Source organism: Sylvia atricapilla, chromosome 11, assembly GCF_009819655.1.
Source record: "Sylvia atricapilla isolate bSylAtr1 chromosome 11, bSylAtr1.pri, whole genome shotgun sequence".
NCBI classification, from domain to species: Eukaryota; Metazoa; Chordata; class Aves; order Passeriformes; family Sylviidae; genus Sylvia; species Sylvia atricapilla.
Genome location: NC_089150.1, coordinates 12,735,381 through 12,756,813, shown reverse-complemented (window position 1 = coordinate 12,756,813; position 21,433 = coordinate 12,735,381). Strand labels below are relative to the sequence as shown.

At 35.7% G+C, this 21,433-nt stretch overlaps 1 protein-coding gene across 1 annotated transcript in view; it reads right to left on the bottom strand.

Moving 5' to 3' along the window:
* Positions 1-21,433, bottom strand: part of DNAH12 (dynein axonemal heavy chain 12) — a 59,094-nt gene that overhangs the window by 21,544 nt on the left and 16,117 nt on the right. The window contains exons 20-48 of the mRNA XM_066326730.1: positions 21,090-21,284; positions 20,753-20,874; positions 20,354-20,636; positions 19,628-19,747; positions 19,075-19,231; positions 18,681-18,853; positions 17,209-17,361; positions 16,565-16,804; positions 15,876-16,121; positions 15,451-15,570; positions 14,636-14,745; positions 13,812-13,995; positions 12,925-13,065; positions 11,940-12,023; positions 11,668-11,856; positions 10,946-11,065; positions 9,978-10,166; positions 9,130-9,281; positions 8,293-8,431; positions 8,034-8,200; positions 6,720-6,975; positions 6,230-6,529; positions 5,348-5,526; positions 3,637-3,829; positions 3,387-3,548; positions 1,877-2,071; positions 947-1,080; positions 564-726; positions 33-113 (exon numbers count right to left, since the gene is read on the bottom strand). Coding sequence (XP_066182827.1) covers positions 33-113; positions 564-726; positions 947-1,080; positions 1,877-2,071; positions 3,387-3,548; positions 3,637-3,829; positions 5,348-5,526; positions 6,230-6,529; positions 6,720-6,975; positions 8,034-8,200; positions 8,293-8,431; positions 9,130-9,281; positions 9,978-10,166; positions 10,946-11,065; positions 11,668-11,856; positions 11,940-12,023; positions 12,925-13,065; positions 13,812-13,995; positions 14,636-14,745; positions 15,451-15,570; positions 15,876-16,121; positions 16,565-16,804; positions 17,209-17,361; positions 18,681-18,853; positions 19,075-19,231; positions 19,628-19,747; positions 20,354-20,636; positions 20,753-20,874; positions 21,090-21,284 — 4,947 coding nt within the window. The remainder of the gene's footprint in view (positions 1-32; positions 114-563; positions 727-946; positions 1,081-1,876; positions 2,072-3,386; positions 3,549-3,636; positions 3,830-5,347; positions 5,527-6,229; positions 6,530-6,719; positions 6,976-8,033; positions 8,201-8,292; positions 8,432-9,129; positions 9,282-9,977; positions 10,167-10,945; positions 11,066-11,667; positions 11,857-11,939; positions 12,024-12,924; positions 13,066-13,811; positions 13,996-14,635; positions 14,746-15,450; positions 15,571-15,875; positions 16,122-16,564; positions 16,805-17,208; positions 17,362-18,680; positions 18,854-19,074; positions 19,232-19,627; positions 19,748-20,353; positions 20,637-20,752; positions 20,875-21,089; positions 21,285-21,433) is intronic.

Here is a 21,433-nt window from a genome sequence, read left to right as displayed (position 1 = left end):
AAACCCACAAAGCTGTATTTGTATAACACTACCTTCATCATGCTTGCATTTTCCACTTTAGCCTCTTCCAGTTTGGGCTGAAGCTCAATTAATTCTACTTTCATCCTACCAACCTATACATATAAAAAGAATCAAGTGAGATCCAGGAGGGTCAAGCACAATTTCTCACAATTTCTTTAAGACCTAGATTTTACCTAAGGACTGATTTATTGATAGAAGGGTGTAACATTCAGTTTCAAATCAAAACATTTCCAAGACTTATTTTTATCCCCTATGTACAATGTCTAATTTTAAGACCTACTCTCAGTTATAGTCACCTGTTAACCACCAAGGAAATGACAGCTCTGTTCATACACTACTTAACGATATATGCTTAGAGTTATATGGCTCTAGCACTAGTTCTGTGATTGTAGGAAAGAAAAGGCAAAATACATTCGTTAGTTTTACTGCTGAACATGGAGCTAAACAAAATCTGAAGTACCACTTTTGACTGACTTCTCCAGAAAAAGATCTGCATTTGACAAATGTTTTCAGTTTTCAGTTCCATATTTGTCCTAACTCACCTGTGACTCAGCAAAAGCTAGTTTATCTAGCCCATTGACATACTTCTTCTTGGCTTTCATTACACTGTCTCGTTTCTCAGTAAGAAGTCTCTGAAATGAAGCAATTAGCTCAAGATAAGAAGTAGGAGTAACGTAATTATGGCGTCCCAGACGTTGTAAGAACCTAATAAAAAAGTAAAAAGAGAAAGAGCTTTAAATTTTGATTTTTTTTCAGTTTATCATTAGCAAAGTTATGTAGCTATTTGATATGAATTAACAATTTCAATGATTTTATATAATTTTTATGAATGCAAATAGCTATGTTAATTTTTAATGTATAAATGAGTAGCATTGACACTCAGGTACCTAATACTTTATGATCTTTACAAAAACCATAGACTGACCTTTGAGAGAGTGATAAAACTGAAGTATGAAAGTATTTACAGATGGGCACAACTCCCTGACGCTCAGTGTCTGTGAGCTGAAGTGTTTCTAAGAACTTGCTAGCCACACGTTCAAGGGCATCTTCAGGCCACGGCTGAGGGAGAAATGAGGAAGAAAGAATTTGTAAAATGTAACTGTTACCATTCTTCAAATGTTAAAATCAGTTTTTACCATTCAAACCACCAGAATGAGACACACTAGTCCCAGCTGTATCTCAGGAACAATGAACTGATAAAAGGGTTGGTTAGCTCAGGCAGCAAGGTCACCACTCATGCAATCTTTTCTGGTAACTCCTGGTTGATCTAGCTCAAAGCTATGCATTAACATTCCATCTAAACATTTCCATGTCTATTCATCCTTTGGCAGAAAAATTAATTAAAATCATCACTGGTCCAAGCTATAGAGCTAACTGTGCTTTATTGACAGCAACACTGCTTACATCAATATTGCTTCTCCAAGTTTTATTCTGCTATAAAAGATCTACTGATAAAAAACAGGATTAGTATTTGCTAGTCATTCCTACAATAGATGACCTGCTTAATAGGCAGCCACAATTAAGATCATTTTCCGGTCACAATGAAATAGTTTCTCTAATACTTTAAAACAAACATGTTATGTAATAAAATTGCAAACTGCCATCAAACTAAGACTAATCACACCTCAGTAATGTGTAGCAATAAAATTTAACTTTATTTAGATGTAGAAAAGTTGAGATCACACATCAAAGAGCTCCCAAAATATCACAGAAAAGGCCTATGAAATTTTAAAAGTTTGTAAAACAGGGAGTACTTCTACAAGGAAGACGAAAGAAAATCTAATGTCACTTAGAAATGCAGTGTTAGAGAACTGAAGCAGATTTTTGAGGAAACAATATAAGTATTTTCCCATACCTGGAACCAATCAATAGTACAGCAGTTGATGAGTGATGGAAATTGTCTCAGACGATTGCGGAAAGCATCTCCAATTGGGCTAAATGCCACCACAATATGTAGATTTTCTTTGCAGAAGTTCACAAAAAGTGCATATAAGGCCAAGGGACTGAGTTCTTCACCTTTATCACCAGCCCGAATTGCTGCAAGAACACCCTTAGGAATAGCATAAAAAATGTTGTATAAATTCGCATTAAGCACATCTGAAATCCTAAAGCAATCCTTTTAATGGTAGCATCACCAGGAAATTAAATTTTTAGTGGAAATGAAACAGGCAAAATAAAGTAGAAAACCAGAATAAGTATTAAATACTGCCTGAGAACAGGATTGCACTGTTTATCTGCAATCCTGACAACTCACTCCAGAAATTATCATTTGCTGCTCTGAGAAACTGAAAGTAGATCATAACAATAGAGTAAAAGAATTCTTTTGAGAGAGTAGATTTAAAAGAGTAAAAGCCAACTTTGCTTCAGGTGTCACATTGTGGATAGCTACCAACTTCCAGCATAAACACAGTGAATATGTTCACGCTAACTGTAAAATTGGAAAAGAGCCATGTTATTTTAATATTGTCACTATATACCAGGTGAGAATGAAATAGTAATAGAAAAAGATCACGAGAATTATAATTTAACTTCTTTGAAAGACACATGAATCTAGGTATCAACATGTTCCATAACTTAAGTGCAAGAAAAAACAGTTGCAACATCTATCAAGTGATACAGATATTGTAATAAAGAACATTTGTGTGTGTACTAAGGACCGCTTTGAAAGTCAACTAGAAGCAACTAGTTAATTCAGTGAAAAGATCACAGAGACAGGAAGACAGCACAGCATACAGTTCCAAATATTGTTTGCTAACATTAAGTTTCCAACTTGATGTGTACAAAGATTGATGCCCCTCCCTCCCAAATTGTGACTGCTACTGTGAAAATCCAAGTCTCATTTTAGTTAATTTTGGTTTTAATTTGCCTGAGTACATTGCATCTTTACTTATGAGCCTAAATTCATGGAGAACCGTTGCCCACCTTGTCTCTGAACAGAAGTATCAGGACTATGAAATTCTATCTAACAGTGCCCTAGTGCCCCAGAGAGTAGGAGTCTATTGAGAAAGCCAGGCCATATGTTCTGATAGAAATGTCACATCTTTGCACTTTGCTGATCAATGAAAACATTATGATGCACAATCTTGTCTGAAACAATACACTATGAAAACAACTATGGCCATGTGGTATTTGTGAACACCATAAATTCTCTACATGCACAACTTTACATGTTTGTAAACAGTGCTAGATCAGAATTAAAGCTTGCAGTTGGCATAAACTATTCTGTAAGTTTACTAAGTTGTTTTATCTAAGATATTAAAAAGAAGTTACAGAATTAAGTGCAAATGTCCAGAAGCCACATTTCATACTGAACTGACCAAATAGGTTAAAAGGGAGGTGAAATTAAAGAGAGTTTCTAAAGATACCTCTACAATTTCTTGTTTTTCATCTGCTGCAAAAAGATTGGGAACCTCCCCTGTGTTGAGGACACTGTCAAGATCTTCCAAAAAGCTTTCTTCTTTAATTTGTGTGTCTGTGATTAGAAAGACAGTTTTCAAGCCTTTAACACCTGCATTCCTCAGAAGTCTCTGAAAAAGCAAGACGGTTAAAATTGTACGTTCCAAAACACCCTACCTCAAAATTAAGTCAAAATGCAGACAGGTTATTAATACTCACTTTCAGATCCTCTCTCCACTCATTTGTGCCATAGGTCTTAGAAATCTCTGGTTGAAAAACACACATTCTTGCCATGAAGGCTGCCAGGCGAGTCAGAGACTGGCGCCCGCTTCCCCCCATTCCCACCAGCAGAGCGTTCCCCCCGGGCTGCTTCAGGATGCGGCTCAACCGAGACAAATGCTCCAACATGTACCTGCAGCGGGAGCATGCTGGTTACCAGCACAGCAGAAATACATGTACATCTATGCACCTATAAATCTGTGAAACAAATCCAGGAGTAGCAGCTCCAAAACAAATTTCTGAACGCAGGGTGGGGTGGGGTAGAGAGGAAAAGGAAGAAAAAGAATGGGCATGAACCACAAAATAAAGTAAAACATATAATTCTTCTATTATACTAATATCAGTATTCAGGTAAATTACTAAAAATTGCTAGAAAGAACATGCAGAGGTGAGAGCAGGAGCACTATAAGGATAAATGTATTAAAGGCAAAGAAAAATATTAATTCTCTACTTCAAAATAACAGCAGTATTACCAATTTTAACTTTCTTGAAGAATAGCAATTAAAGTATCTTTTTAAAGTAACCACTGAGGGAACATGGTTTATATCAACAAACATCTCCCTTTCCTCTACCCCTGACCAAGTTTTATAACTTATATGTGGAATTGACACTGCAACATCCTCAGGAAGCAATATCTTCACATCACTGAGTGTCCTTGTCAAAACTCAGGCATGATTCATCTCAGAATATGAAGCAAGGCCTGCAGATCACCTGCTTAAGCACAGGGCATGGGGTAATTAAAGCAAGCTGAACAGCTATTAAAAGTAGTCTCAAAAAACTTTCAAAAGTTTTTTGGTTTGAAAAATAAAAGAAACAAATTCAGATGTTATCCATGAGATTGAACTCGAAGGCTACAGTCGAACATGCTCTCCTGGCTGCTGTTCAGTGAGGTCACTGGAATATTGCTTCTACACCCATGAAGTGGCCCCTGATCAGAGGCTGCCAGCTCTCCCAGCTCCGAGCCTAGCTGTATATACATGTATATATGAGAAATCCAGCTTGGCAAAATGACCTACACTAAAACAAGCTGCTATTAGAACTGTTCAAAGTAACCCTGATCAGCTTTACCATGTATCTACGTGTCAAGTTACCCTGGCAATTATGAAGAGGTGGTAATCTCTAGCAACAGGGAGGAGGAAGGAGTTTGACCTCCTAACCTCTCTCAGTTGTAGCTCTGCATGATCACAAGGTAACAATAACGGCCTGCAGATCTAAAGTTTCACAGCATTAGCTGCAGCACCAGCTGAGTGCATAACAACAGAGCAGACAGACAGCTATGATTGTGAATATCTCCCTCTTGGAATGCTTGTCCTTGGGGAACACAAGTCCAGTGACATCCATCTTCACTGGTGACAGAGGCCTAGGAGAAGTACAGCACCTATCTGATTCAGTGCACAATGATTCTGTAACAACTAAGGGAAATATTCAAAGTCCCTTAGGAGAAAAGCTTCTCATTATTTACTTTCAGATAGAAAAAGGAAAAGCATAAGACAAGAATCAGTTTACTTCCATTCAAAAAGGTGTTACACCACGAACACTTTTAAGGATGCATAAACGGGAGAAGACACACCAAAAACCAGAGTCCACAAAATTGAATATACTGAATTATTTGCTACTGCTTAAAGCTCTTAATAAAACAGATCATCATCACCTGAAAACAACAAGGTTCATTCTTGTCTTTTGGGTTTGATTATATTCATCCAGACACTGCTCCACAATATCACTGAACTCCTCAATACTTGGAACCTCAACATAAAGCCTTTCATCTCCCTCAAGTTCTGGAACCATGTAGTCACCAAAACACAAACTTCTCATGTTTTCTTCTGTTACCTGTGGCAAATATTCAACAAATTATGAAGTCAAGTTTAATATTTAATTAATGTATTCCTCACTGGAATTTTAGAAAACAAAGAAGAATTTAGACAAATATCCCAGACATAAGAATAAGCACTCCAAAAAATTTTGACTCACAGACAACACCCCCTCAAAATTATGCTTCCTGCATTGAACTATACACTTACTCTTAATTTGTTCTTGGAAAACAATTGGTTCCAATAGCCACTAACAGTCTCACAATCATGACCTTTAGATTACAGCAAATTCATACATGTATATTATGAAATGGAAAACTAAGACCACAAAGTTATTTCCTCTATACACGAAAGAAATTACAAAGGACACAAAAAACAAACAATAAAAAGAGGCATAGAATATAACACAACCATACAGCATTTTGGATACAAAAATTTAATAACAATCACAGGATGCAGACGTACAAATTTCTTTTAAGGAAAAGTACTAAGTTTACTCACATTTTAAATGTAATATTTTTTGAGAAGAATGCTTACGTACAACAGGTAAACTCTCCCAAAAAAATTCATTTGTACTTTTTTTCTCCTCATGAAGACATTTTGCCAAATTCAACTTAAACTTCCATGTGCATTTTAATCAAAATTTCACCTATGATTAACTTTCATGTCCTAAATTTGCAATAAAAGCAATTATTTTGTAACAGGTTAAACATGATACTCACAGGTGATTTTCCTTCCCTAAGGTGTGCAAAAACTTTATCAAATGCTTCATTGAAATGTTCTTTCACGATATCTTTCACTAGATTGAACAGCCAGGCTCTGTCATCATCTTCCACCAGACGGTCATAGAAGACACGAAACACCTCGTGTACAAACAGCCGAATCATCACGTGTTTGCTTTCAACTGCACTTTTCTTAATGAGCAAACAGCCGTGGATAACCCGTGAAAAGTCACGCAGGTTGAAGGTATAATGAGATTTGGCTGGTGTGGGCAAAAGATTTTTGATGGCTTTCTTATACACCTTCAGATAACAACAACAGAGAACAACAAAATCAAAAAAGTAACACTGACTGTATTATCATCATAACTCCTAAATGACTTTTAAAATGTTATTTCTCCAATAATAACCTTTCACAGTACATTATTGTAGAGCCAAAGCAACTTTAATGAACAAATTGAAGGAAATTTCCAGTAACATATTTGCGTCTTACCTCTAAAGTGGCAGTGACAATCTGATTTCCAATTGTGGAGAAGTCAGAGGGAAATTCATTGATCCTTAGGTAAAGAGCTACTACGGTAGAGAAGATGCGGATCATGGTCTCATCACTGAAAGAGTTGATGGTGCAGATGTTGAAGTGTCGCAGTAACCGAGGGGTGACAGGATTCCTCCCGCCCCCAGGAGGCCCCATGGCAGCCAGTAACTGGATGTCAACCAGCGTGATTTTAGAGGTGTCCTTAAAATCGTACCTTCAAAATTAAATGTCATGTGACAAATACAGATATAACGCATTTGTTACACCTTAGATGCATCTATATGACAGACCACTCTCTGCATGCATAAAAAAAGTATGTGAAAACATAAAAGCATAGTAGGCATTCTGTAATAAAATATACATTTATATATATTTTATCTTTTTAATAACAAACAACCCCTCCTCCCTAAAAAAACCAAACCAAAACAAACCCCTAGTCCTTTAATTGTGTACCAGTTAATCTCAGCGTATTCTTTTCTGGCCTGAAAGAAACATTATTTGTTTAAATTGTGTTCCATAAAACCTGATATGAAATTCTGAATATTAAAACTGCAACATGTCAAGATATATTTTCTCTATTCTAGAGCAACAGATATTTGAGCAGTGCCTGGAATCCTAAGAGCAGTTGTATTTGAGAAGTGCCTGGACTCATAGAATGACCCAGACTCAGGAAAACACCTGTTTCAATCTTCCAATATAAGCAAAGCCAAAAACCTCAAAAGCAGGGCAGACGTTCAACTTATTTTATTTCATGCCTATTATCAGATCTGATTTCACTGTGAATTTTAAAAAAAATTTGCTAAAAGAAATTAGTGACTAATAGAAACATGAATAATAGGGGAAACCAACATAAGAAATAAAATCAGAAGTTTTATATAACTGCATATATATAGATATGTACAGAAAACTGCCAACTCAGTCTAAGGAGGAGGAGAAAGAAAAAAACCAAGAAACTGGGCTGGATAAAAAATTAAAATAATCAAGATGTAAATGAATCATTTTATTTAACGCATATTAACTCTGCTGAAGTTCAGCAACAGAACATTCTAAAACACTCAAAATGAATTTGATTGTGAATTTCCTAAACTAAGAAGTCCTTCGAGAGTAATATGTAAGTTGCTTCAATTTTAAATAATGTATTTTTATATAAACTAAATCTACATTAGCATTTACAACACACTTCAAAAAAGTTTTGGAAATAAAATTCAAGTTAATAAATAAGTGTAACAGCAGATACAAAAAAACCAAATCAGTTGTATTTCAAATAATTACCAAAATCCATGGTCAAAGAACTGTCTTAAAAGTTCTATAGGAGGCTGCGCTCCATACTTCTCCAAAGCAGGCATATTCATATCATCTACAAAAATAATGCACTTTTTTCCCATTGGGGGGCCAAAAACTCCTCTGCGCCTCTTGTCCAGCCTGGCCATAATAATGCTCTGCAATGAAAACAGGATCATTGAGAACACAGATTCACATCCACAATCTCCTTAGGACTGTTCTCCTTGAGAAAATTATCTCTTCTACTAACCTGAGTCTGATTGGCACTGGTTCGAGCTGAAAAATTAATGAAGAAGGGGAAGTAGCGCTCCTTGTCCAAGTTGTTCATTAACTTGTCCTTGACATACACAGATTTCCCAGTTCCTGTTGGCCCCACTAGAAGCAGTGGTCTTCACAAAGACAGAAATAGAGCACACAGACTGCAGAAACCTAACATTGTCAACTAAAAGTCAAAGCTTTTACTAACTTGCCCTTCTTCTACCTCTAAAAACATTACTTGCCTAAAGAAGAAACTAAAGCGTTCTAAGACATTCGCTAAACTCTCTCATAATTTTAGTTTGCTTCCACCATCAAGAAAATGGAAGGAGAAATAAACATTTTTCATTCCCTCATTCTACTGGTGTTGGAGTAAATGAACACACAAGGGAGCTAAACTTCTCCTGATAGGTCTTTCATTAATTCAAACTTCATAAAGCTTTCAGCCTTGGAACCTGAGGCTAGTTTTTATTTCATTTTCTTATATGATCTGACCATGGCTAATATAACTGATTTTGATAGGATTAATCAAAGAAAAAAAATCCTAAAATATGTATTCAATTGCCAAAGTAGAAAGAGAGTGCAACAATTTTTGCACTGTCCTAAGAGCATCATCAGACTGCAAATACTAAAGTTAAACTGTAATAAGATTTCCCAAAAAACCCGAAAACTGGACTTTTGGGCAAATTTTTTTTGTTTGTAATAAGTGTCTGTTTTAAAAGGCCAAACGAACTGAGGGTTTGACAAAAATAATGAAGTCAAAGGAAAGAATAAGAGATATTTCCACCTATGATCAAATTTCACTTCAGAAATTTGTAGTGAAGCAACTTACTTTCCATGGGTAATGAACAGGTCTAGCAAATAGGTATAGCGAACTGTATCCATAGTTGGGACTATAATATCTTGAATCTTCACATTTTTATCACTGAAACTAATTTGCTCAATAAATTCATTCCAGTGAGCCCAACGTCCATTGCCTTTGAGCTAGGAAGAAACACAGATGTAGAACATACTGGTGTTTTACATACGAAGGGTTTTCTCTACTACTTCATTTTTGATAAATTAAAGTAATGGATTTTAATAAATTAATGAATATTGATGTTTCAAAAGTTCACACATTTAGTTTGTTTTACTTCACTAATAAAGAATTAAAATACATACCTTAACTTAGACTCCTTTATTTTCTTAAAAACTTTGTTCAGTGAAAATAAACAAAAAAAACCACACACACAAAACCACAACAACAACAACGACAACAACAACAACAACAACAACAACAACAAAGAGAAGAAAGGAGTCTAATAGGCACTACAAACAAAAAATGTAACACAAACTACCTATGCCCTTAATATTCTGCTTTCCTTCTGAACAGTCCATTATTCCTTCTATGGAAAAGCAGATTTGAATCTGCCAACTGAGCTTGGGTTACAGAAGAAATATACAGTTGCAGTACTACAAATATAACTGAAATGTACATCTTAGTATTTTATTTAAAAATTGGTCAGTATGCTGGTATTTGAAAAATAAATGAAAAATGTATTGTGGGATTTAAAAGTGTTAACACTTTTAACACTTCACAACATCCAACAGGCTTCATAAAATTAAAATACCCACCCAGCTGCATTTGCCTTCTATAAGGACTGTAAGAATCTATTTAGTGGATGCAGAAGCCAATCTTACCTCATACTTGTAGTCATAGACCAAGCCTTTCTCTTCTAAGGGACACTCCCACGTTCCCATATTCTCTGGTACAGGATTTGCTTCAGATTTCCCAGACAAAGTTTCCCTCAAGAAATTATCAAAAATTGTCCTGCTGTCACCATCACAAGTTCCACCAATGGACCAGATTGTGGCAAAAGCAAAACAACCCTGCACAGGCAAAAAAAATTAGTAACTGTCTCACAAATTGACACACTACATGAACCTTGTACAGTCCAATTAGCACACATAATTCTAAAAAATATTGTTAGGCAGGGAGATGTTAGCAACTGCCCTTGAATACCCCTAACCTAAAGATATTTAGAAATCTTACTGTAGACAGAGCACACAAATAATCTTACTTAAGGACAGAAACAGAGAGAGAGAATAAAAAATAAAGGCCACTAATTATAGCAGTATGTCACATGACAAAGCCTGAGAAGAGTTCTAATGACAAACCAGGATCTAGGAATTTTCTAATTTAATTTTAAATAACTACTTTCACATTCTGTTTTCTTCAATTTTCATAAGAATAATAAAATAAGGTCAGACAGAGGATCCAACTAATATAACTGTCAGAAAACTCTCTTACACAGAAATTTTGCTCGAACGAGCCAATCAGTGTTACATGAATATTTATTTCCTTTAATAGAAAGAAGACCCTTTGCTTTAGCTAACTTCTTGGTTATTTAAAAATCACATTAAATAAAAACACTATTCCATTTGATTGAAAAAAAGAGTAAAAATTTTAATCATATTTGTCACTTGTAAGACTTCCATCTCATCTGGGTACCTTCAGAGTATGGGGAGAGAGAGCAATGAGGTAGTAAAAATGTTTCATGTCACTTACTCACAATTCAAAGTTATTTGGATTCGTAAAATTGTTTTGAAAACAAGCATATAGAGAAACAAATATGCATATATATTTTGCTCCATGTTAAAAAACCAACCATAATCCAGGCACGGATGCTTTTGTTGGTGGGATCTTCTTGCACAGCTGGACATATCAACATTTCAAAAATCCGTGTGAGAGCTACTACGACGTTTATATCACTTGTAGGCAGCAGTTCCTAAGAGATTCAAAAGGTTGGATGCCATACTTTACTTCAGTTTATTTATCTTTTGGAGATAAAATACTAACACCATTAGGTCACTCCACTAGCTAATTCTAAACATATACCAGAAGGCAAGGTTTACACTGACTTTTACTCAAAAGACCATTTGCCCTCCTCAATCATTGAAATGCCAAGACCTTTAGCTTGTTAACCGTGCTCATGGCTACCATGTGAACACTACAACGAAACATCCTAAACCAAAACAAAACTCACAGATGTAACTACAGCAAAACATGAGCAAAATTCTAAGCACTGTCACACTGAACTTGCAAGGAACTACACATTTCCCCCAAAACTTAAAAAAGTACTTCCTTTTACAACATGACATCTTTAAAGAAAAAAAAAATTACAAAATAAACAAAATGTACAAAAGAAGATGAAAACTATGATCGAGTTTCAAGCCTTAGCTAACATTGTCATTTTAACTCTTCAAACTGGTCCCAAGAGCTGCATATTCATTCCAGTTGTACTTGTCATGAGAGAACACTCACCTCCTACCACGGGTAACACAATGGAAATGGCCACTAACTGCTGCAGGAAAAAAAGGCAAAAAATACCTTGCACTGTTTCTGACGGACTCTTAATGCTGGTGGTACCAACCAATCAAAAAGTCCCTGCAGAAGATTTTGATGTTCCTCTGAATTCAGAGGTTCAGGCAGTTTACTCAGCCAAGAGATAACAACTGGCCTCCAGCCCAGCTGAGAAGGTTCCAAATAAATCATGCCACAACGACTGACTGTAGCAGGCTAAGGAAAAATGGTAAATGTATTTTATTGTGCATTTAATAGACTGAATTTTGTTTAATATTTTCATTAAATACCAAACTTACTGATGCCTGGGAAAGATCCATAGTTTCAAAGATAAGAGTCATCTGAGGGGACATTTGGATGACTTCTCCACTCATCAAACAAAGCTTGAAAAATAAAAAATAACATGCAAGATTAGAAAACAAAAATAGTATTAAATTACATTTCCTATCACAGAGAAGTCCTATATGAAAATTGGCAAAACCAAGTAAAATCAAAGGTAATCAACTACATAAAATGTTTAACCACTTGTAGCAAAAGATTCTTATCAAGTTTTAACTAAATTCTTCACTTAAACCATAGTACTCCATAGTAACCTACCAGTAGGTTCATTACAATCAATCTTGCATATGCCAGAATGAAGACAGCAAGAAGAAAGGACAAAAGATACCTGCAGCTATTGTTGCTTATACTGAAGCATTCCAGCTGGAGACACACTACCCTTTCATATTAAAGTAAGAGTCTAGTTTGAGTATTTTGACACTTTATAATCCAGAACTTAAAAGTGCAAACCTTGTCTCTAATTTTTATATATGCTTTGAGATTCCTAGGGCCCATTTACAAAAGTGGTGCTGCAATTTTGACTTCAGAAGTCATTATTTTGAAAATGCAACCCTTTGTGTCTTGGGATTGTCTTGAAATTTAAGTGTCTAAGTTTGTGCAGTCTTAGAAATAATGGGGTTTATAACATATAATTAACTGCAATTTCTGACATTTAAATTTCAATTATTTATGTTAGAAAATTACATTACAGCATTAAGGAAATACTACATAACTCACGTCTCCCAGCAATGAGTTGATATTGTGCTTATGATTCCAATACAAACCAAGAAACCAAACAAAATAAGAAAAATCAAAAACCACTGAAGAAAAAAGCTCACTACTTGTCACAAATGCCATCTTTTTAAAAGTCAGGCGCTGCAGTTCCTATTTGTGGGTTTATACATAGAAGGATACTTTCAAAATATCACATAATTTTATTCAGGCATTTTTTCCACTGACTGATACCTTTTTGTTGTCATCCAGAACCGTGTTCATGCTCTCTATCCACAGAGTATCGATGGGGCCATCGAAGATGACCCATTTGCGTTCCGGGGTCTCGGACAAGGCGAATTTCCTGAAGGTTGTAGCTACAACTCCGTCTGTCCACTGACAGGGGTGGACATGGCAATGGGGAGTGAGACAAAGAATACAGAGTTCAACCTGAGCTGCCAGCCACAGAAACCCTTCCCTTTGCTTTCCATTATCCCTCACTTGTAACTGTTCTCCTCTTGTGCTGCAGAGAGTAGCATGTAACTTCATAGTTTCACCAAGGGTCTTAACAGCAAACTTAAAAACCAATTTTTTTCACTTGAAAAAACACTGTGACAAAAAAGACCAGCAATTTGGCTTACTGAAACTTAGAAATGCTTCTGCCCTGTCTTGCATCTGTTTCTCTCCAGAGCCACCTGAAGTTTCACTGTTTCACATTTACTACTTCATATCATTCCTTCTCCAAACCAAAGTTTCACACTTGGGAACCCATGAGTTCATAGATTTTTCTAGAGAATTTTTGCATTACTGTGATTATACAGTTAAGAACAGACAACAAAATGAATGCAATTATGTTTAATATGATTTTTTAGTATAGAGGCACGTATAAGAGAAAAATAACCTTCAAAATGGTATTGCTTGGTTTTTTGTGCATATTTAAATTTATATAACTGCATACACATATGGTACTTCCTTTTTAATATCTTAATTAAAAACAGGCCACAAAAGTATTAGTTAACATAAAATTCACAATTGTAATCTCATCCATGTTTAAAAAAATAAAATTATTAATTCAAGAGTTTACTATCCATAATAATGGAAACATAATATACCGGAAACATTATTTTTTAAACATACATTACCTCATGGGATATCAGATCAAACTGCCCAAAGAGCTGGCCCATAGTGATTGATTTTGGATTTACAGTTCTATAAATTACTTTTTCTTCTTCACCATAACCACGCTTTTTCATAAGAGACAGCGTATCTGCCAACACACGTAGAACTTTGGTCTTCCCAGAAAATGGCTCCCCCACCAGCATGAAGCTGTTAGATGAAAATAAAGAATCGTGCCATTAATAAATTTCTCTTGCAATTTAGACTTTTACAGATCACATAAAGGCCAACAGTATGCAGTATATATGCTTAAAGCTAATTTTCACCCTATTTTCAAAAAGTGAAGCAAATAAATTTTCTTTGAATATAAAAAAAACATTTCCACAAACACAGTTTATTTGCACATGCAAATCTGATTGCACAATCTTATGGAGAAGATTATTAATTAATGAGCTGAAAATTAACCATCATATGGTTAATATTGTATATATTTCCTCCACACAGTTGCTATTCTGTAATAAAAGCTAGGAATAAAAGAGATCTGACAACTTGTATTATAATACAAATAAGCTTTTACAGTCCTAAGCTTTCATCATACTGATACCAGCACCTAAAATCATTGTACCCGTGCAAGTGCTTCTGATATCAGGAAGAGTACAATTCCAGAGACATACATCCACAAGAATTTTGGGACATGCAAAAGCAGTATCATTATTCAGTTTTTCCAAAGCTGATTGGAACAAAGAGAAATATTACTATGCCACCCTCAAAACCTTCTATAACTTCATATAAATAACTGCTACAGTATAAGTCAGAATTACAACAGATAGCACAGTGAGGAGGACCTTACCCATGTCTAACAATCATCATTTCATATGTCTGTATAATTTTCTGCATAAAAGTTTGTACAGGTTGGACATTATGTTGAGTGCAACATTCATTGGCACATTCCAGAAAATCCTAAAATCAAAACAAATCATAATCTTATGCTGGCTACAATTTAAATTACTGTCCTGCATGACAATAGAAGAGTTTATGCTCATCAGAAAGGGTTTCAAATTAATTAATAACTGGAATAGTATTACTCAGAATATAGAAAACTTCTAGAGGAAAAAAATTCCCACTTCTGTACTTCATGTGCTAGAACAGGATTTAACTACAATTTTTATCTTGAGGAGAAGGCATATCACCCTCAGAAAACCACCAGTGTGCTTCAGAACCACAGACTTTTTTCAAGATCGTAGTATTTACTGAAAACTTGAAAGTTAATCCAATTTGGTTATTCCAACGTACTCATCCTTTCCAACCATTCTCCTACAAAGACTGCTTCAAATGTTGCTAAAAATAAAATACAGGCATAAACCTTAATCTCACTTAATTTTGTCCAAAAATTAGGAAAGAAATCAGAAAGCCTAAAACTTGGTAAATATGCAGGTCAACTCTCAATCTGTAATGCACAACCCTTCTGAATGTAAGGGAACTCAGATGTGGATTATATTCAGCACAGATAAAAGAATTCCCTTCGCTACAAAGTTTCATTGCAAACATTCAGCAATTTTGCTCATCTTGAAATACCTCACTGTATTAATTGCAACTGATTAAAAAGCAAATCACCACAAAACAATCAACAATGATCATGACCAAGGAAAAATTAAGAGTGCTTACATTGTAGTCTGCCTCAGGAAGCTTGATTCCAGGAAATAAATCACTGGTTATACCCATGAAGAGAGGTATATCATGGGACAAAAATTTGGGCTCATTCACATCTTTAATTGATCTAAGAAGCTAGAAGAAACAAATATGCATTTTACTACTCTTATTAAGAGACAGAGCATAAGGTGTTCAGATTAAAATGACCTAGTATGTAACAAAAATGAATCCATTAAATGGGGCCTTTGATAAGAAGTTAAGCCCAACTGTGCAATCATCATCACAGCCCCGGAAAATGCAGCATGCATTTTATTGTCTTCATTTCACAAACTACAAAACATGGATCAGTGATGTGACAAGATGTGCTAGAACTACCTTCAGAACTCAGAACTGCATATGCCTGTGAAACTCCTTAAATAAATAATCCCTCAGAAACTCACCAATATATCTTCATCTTCAGTGGGAAATTTTAACTTTAGATTTCCCGCAGCCACCAGCACAGCTTTGACTGCCCGCATGCCATAGTCATAGTGATACTGAGAGGAAAGCTGTTCTGAGCAAAGCCTGTAGGTCATGACTATCTTCACTGACAGTGACTTAGCATTCAAAAATCCATATGAATAGAGGGAAATTTCTGCTATCAGAGCATAGTTTGGAACCATCATGGCTACCGTTCGGAAAAGAACCTGAAATACATACCCAGTGATAGATCTTTAAATAATTAATTTAGGAATGGAAAGCAATTCAGAACTTTTACAGCATTCATCCCGACATAAAACAAAATTATCAATATTTGCAGCTTATGACTCCCTAGGAAGTTAACCTAAGTGAGCTACAAATATCCATCTTAATGTACAACATAGCTCAAAAAAGACACTGTCCCCCACTGCTCTTTTCCCTCAGCACTGTCTCAAGAATACAGTTTGCCCCTTGCACAGACACATCCATCAGCAAGGGAGGAAAATGTGAAAAGAGAATGCACTCCCTTTCTTTCAGCAATCTGCAGCTGGTGTGCTCCTCATGGTGCACTATCTCTGCTTTCATTTAGCAAAGCCTCCTCATGGAAACAGCCCATCTGGTCAAAACAATCATTGCAAAGGTCACAGACACATCAATCTTATTATTTTACCTTCAGATTATCTGGAAGTTCAGAACGTCCTGCATAACCTGGATTCATAGTAATTGCTATAAAACAGTTGGGATTAAGCTTTAGCTCAGTTCCTTCAAAATTGAATGTTTCTAGCTTTATCTGTATGGCTCTTTGGATGCACAGGATCTGCTGTGCCACTACAGACAGCACTTCCAGTTCAATGCGATTGAATTCATCAAAACATGCCCAGGCACCTGATGAAGCCAAACCCTTAAAAAACTGCAAATGAAGAAAGAAACCAATAATATTGCTAACAGAGCCTTGAGGATTCAAAAGAAACTAAGACTATAATGTTGGAAGATGAATTAGATTAAAAAATACAATCACATAATAATGTTTAAACCTGTTTAGATCACAGATTGGTGATGTACTGAAGAACAAAGGTTTTGATTCTAAAGCAAGCTAAATCAGAACATCCCAATCCCATGAACTTTTTCTTTCGTGTTTTAATTAGCAGCTTAATAGGCTTTCATAAAGTACAGAAAAGGAAACATTTAGAGAAAAGCATAGAGCATCCAAGGGTAGCAGACCACAGGTGTCACATTTGTTTGTGTCTGCAAAATAGGGACCCTAAAATTTTCCTGCTAAAAATAAAATACAACATATATTTACTTTCTATTTACCTTTCCCATTGCCAGGTAATCAAGGCCATCAGAGCAGTTAAAAACAACACACTGAACAGCGAGAGCTTTAGCCAAATCTTTGGTAGTCTCTGTTTTACCTGTTCCTGCTGGACCCTCTGGGGCACCACCGAGGTTTAAATAAAAGGCTCCAATCTAAAGCACAGAAACAGTTAATGGAAATTATTTGTACTTCATCCATATTAAATTCTTCTGAATGGAAATTCTAGAATTAAATTGCACTTTATGGTTTCATACACTTATATTATCTAACATAAAAAGTATGGGTTTACTAATTAAAAACAATCTGAAATGGACTTACAGCTGGGAAAAATATGTAAGAGAATCTAATTTTGACCCTAAAAGAGTCAGAGTCAGAGTTTTATTATCATCATAGCCATGATCAGTTACTCAAACTTTATTATACCAAATCTTTCAGTGGTTGTTTAGATACACCTTTCAAGTTAAATTTGTTGCAGTTACTTGTTTCTCCTTTCTCTCTCTGTTTGTCCTTTAATATACTTTTTTCTCTTCTATTTTTCTTTCCCACACCATCCCCCTTTGATCTACGTGCCTTCCATTGACCATTCCATATTCTCTCCTATTTTCCATGGAAGCAGGAAGAAATCTGACAGAAAATAAAAAATTTGCAGACTTCAAACTAACAGTCCAATCTACAGTTACAGAGTCATCTGTATTGACTGAATAGTTCTGAGAATACTTTATTAAGATCTTGGTGGGCAAAGGACAAGACTTCTATTTGCCAGAATGCCAGGCTTCCACTTGCTGTGCTCTGATTCAACGTTTGTGAGCCTAAAACCCAAACAGACTACCAGCCACATCACCCTCTCACATCAACGTACCCTGATGTTTTGACAGATACCAAGCATCAGCTACAGCCACACCATGGATGTCTAGGAAAATTTGAAATCATACTCCAGCAAAGAGTATGATGCAGTAACGGATAGTGAGAAAAGCTGAGATGACTTTGCTAACTTTCAGTTGTCATGTTAGCTGAGGATAAACTGGTACAATAATAAACACCTCTGCCAAGAGCAAGAATACTAAAAGTTGCCAAACTTGTACTATCCTTAGGAATAGTACAATAGTTCTTGAGTGTGATCACAAGTGAATCCTCCACTTAATTTAGCAGCCACAGAACATAAGAAAAGCACTTTCCGTTCTTATAATCAATACAGTTACCAAATACTGTCTGATTTTCCTGTGTGTCTTAAAAAAGCACGGCCACAACAGAACACACTAATGTTTCAGTCAGGTTGGTGGGCTGTCCAGATTTGCTGTTGTAAGTAATTTTCATGTTTAATATTCTGTAATAAACTACAAACCTCATTCTAGCAGAAACAGCAGAGTCTGACAATAACCATAAGCCCTAAAAGGAGAGCTGCACTGAAGGGTGTAAGCAATACCACAGCACAGTAAACAGAATTTGCAGTATCCCAGGAGGAAGCTCCTACCAGGGTGCGGTAACACCTGTCTGTGAGAGGAGTGATCACCAGGCGTGGGGAGTTCCCCAGGTACTCATAGGCATATTTCACATTGCAGTTAATGATGCACACGCGAACATTCTCATTCTGCCAGTAATAGCGCAGCTGTGCCAGCCACTGAAAGTCTGTTTCACTCTGCACACCTGACAAAAAAGAGTTGGAGAAATCATAAAATATATTGTAGATAGCTGGATTTTCTATTAGGGTTAAATTTAAAACAGCTTTGAAATTATTAATGTTGATGCTTGGAGCCAAATAATCACAAACTCATCTTAGTACTCTACTCTTTTAGGATGTAAAATCTGATTGGTTAACACTTTTTCATTAACTATGTGTTAAGAAAAATGTCTTAAAATATAATTACCACTTTCTATCATTTCCTTGATGACATCTCTAGCATGAACATCAATAGTAACCAAGGCACCCAGTGTAGTCCTTGTTTGCTTTGACAGTTTTCCTCTTACCAGTTCTACAATATCATTAAGTTGAAGCTGAAGTGTATCATAATAACCCTTTAAACCCTAGGAGACAAAAGGTAATTTTGAAATTGGTTATATCATAGTTTCAAGTGTTCCAGACTATGTCATACTGACTAGATATTTAACAGAGGTTGCTTATTAAACTATTCTTTTATACTGTCATGGTTTTGCATCAACTTCTCTCTTATCCACATTTTGCATTATAAATATTACATTTATGTTTCAAAGCTACCTTTTAAACTATGACTGGTCTAAATAAGAATATTCCAGTACTTGAATGGAAGGTATTAATCACTGTACATAAATTCATGTATGTCAAACACACATGTTCCTCATCTTTCAAATTTTAATTGTGAAAATCTGTTTGATTAAGCAAAATACATCAGCTGAAACGAAACACTAAGAAAGACTTCTAAAAAATTATGCATTACACAGTACCTTGGGTCCATCATGAAGAACTTCATGTACTTCACTTGTCCAGTACATTTGAGACACACACAAGACTACTTGGCCAGGCCATTCCAGAACCCAGCGCTTTCTCTCTGTCTCCAGATATGCCTGAAAGAGTTAAACACATTATACAAACATAGTGGCTGGGAATATATATCACCATGAAATACAGAAGCTTATAATGTAATCCTATTACTACTCCTTGCTGAAGAATACTATTTCCTTATTTGCAATGTCCAAATGGAGCTTTAAATACTCTCTTCCCCATAGGTTTATGATTTTTTACCCAATAATTTTAAACATTCTTAAAATTATCTTTCCCTATTACAGGAATATTCACAACTTGTTAATTTTATACAAAGAAATACATTCTGTCTAATGGTTTTCTTTTAGGAGGAAGGAAGCATATTACAAGTGCTCTATTTCTAATTGATAAGGAATCGGAACTATTACATCAGGTGATACATCCTGTAAAACAGTACTGCTGTAGAACTTTTAGAAGGATTTATATCCAGTGTTACAGGAAAACTACTTGTGTCTTATTCAAACTAAATTCTAATATGTATCACTGGCCTATAAATACAGGTCATATTAACTTGGTCCTGGCCACATAACTTCATCAACTCCTATGTTAGGAAGAATTTTAGAAAGCCAAGAGACAGCCATAAAACAGAGACAGGTGCTACAGTTCTTAAATTATCACAAACCTCATACCATTCTTGATCTGGCAATTACATCACGTACAGTCTTCAGCATAATATCTTCTACTTGAATTAACCACTTCTCCACTGCACCTCGAGCTTCAGAAGTAGAAATGTTTGAAATCAGTTGCACACGCTCGCCCTCAGAACTACACATTCCTTTAATATCCAAATTGCGAAGGAAGTCCAGCTTAGCAATGCCTTCAAAACACTTCTTCAAGTGAGGCTGAACTCTAAGAGGATCCTTAGTCTCTGACAGGATCTCCAACATTTCATCATTAGACAAGAAAAAGAAGCTAAAAAAATTAGGAAAAAAAATACAACTGCATCATCAAGCTATTTTTAAGACAGATATTATTCACAACAAAAAACCCCATTCAGAATCTGTGGGTTTTGAATAAGCTCATCATACCGGGGAAAAAAGAGACGTTTTTTTTCAAGGTAAGCATTAAGCCCTTTCATGATTTTGTCAAGAAGCTCATTACAGGTCTGAAGCTTCTCTGTTAATCCGGGCAAGGAAGTAGCAGCTAGAACCTGTAACAAGAAAGATGTGCAAACTGTCAGTTATAAATGAGGAATTTCAAACAGTAGAAATTAATCAAGTAAGAAACAACATAACTTTGTTTCTAGAAAGCCTAGGGAACTGAAGCCATAGTTCACTGTATATATTCTGAAAACTAAGCATCCCCTCCACCAAAAAATGGCAAGAGAAGCTACTATTTCCTGTTAGTAATGGATAAATCCCTTACCTTTGGGTCTTCGGCACAAAACTGCATAATCTCTCTCCACAGTCTATCCACAGTGTGAAACTGCCGCCCCTCTTCTGGCATCTGTTGCATAATATCCTCAGAAGAAAAGATGGGCTCCAAATACAGCCACTGTGCCTGCACTTTCAGCCACTCATCAATATTCTCCTGAATTTTAATCAGGCGACTTTCCCATTCCTTAATAAATGTTTAAAGAATATTAACTTGACATTTCCAAGCAAATAATGTTAGAGACAACAAATTCAGGAAAGGTAGACATTGTGGTATTACAGCTCCCAAAGAAAAAAAAAAAAATCGACCAATAAACAAAATGAAAGAAAAATATT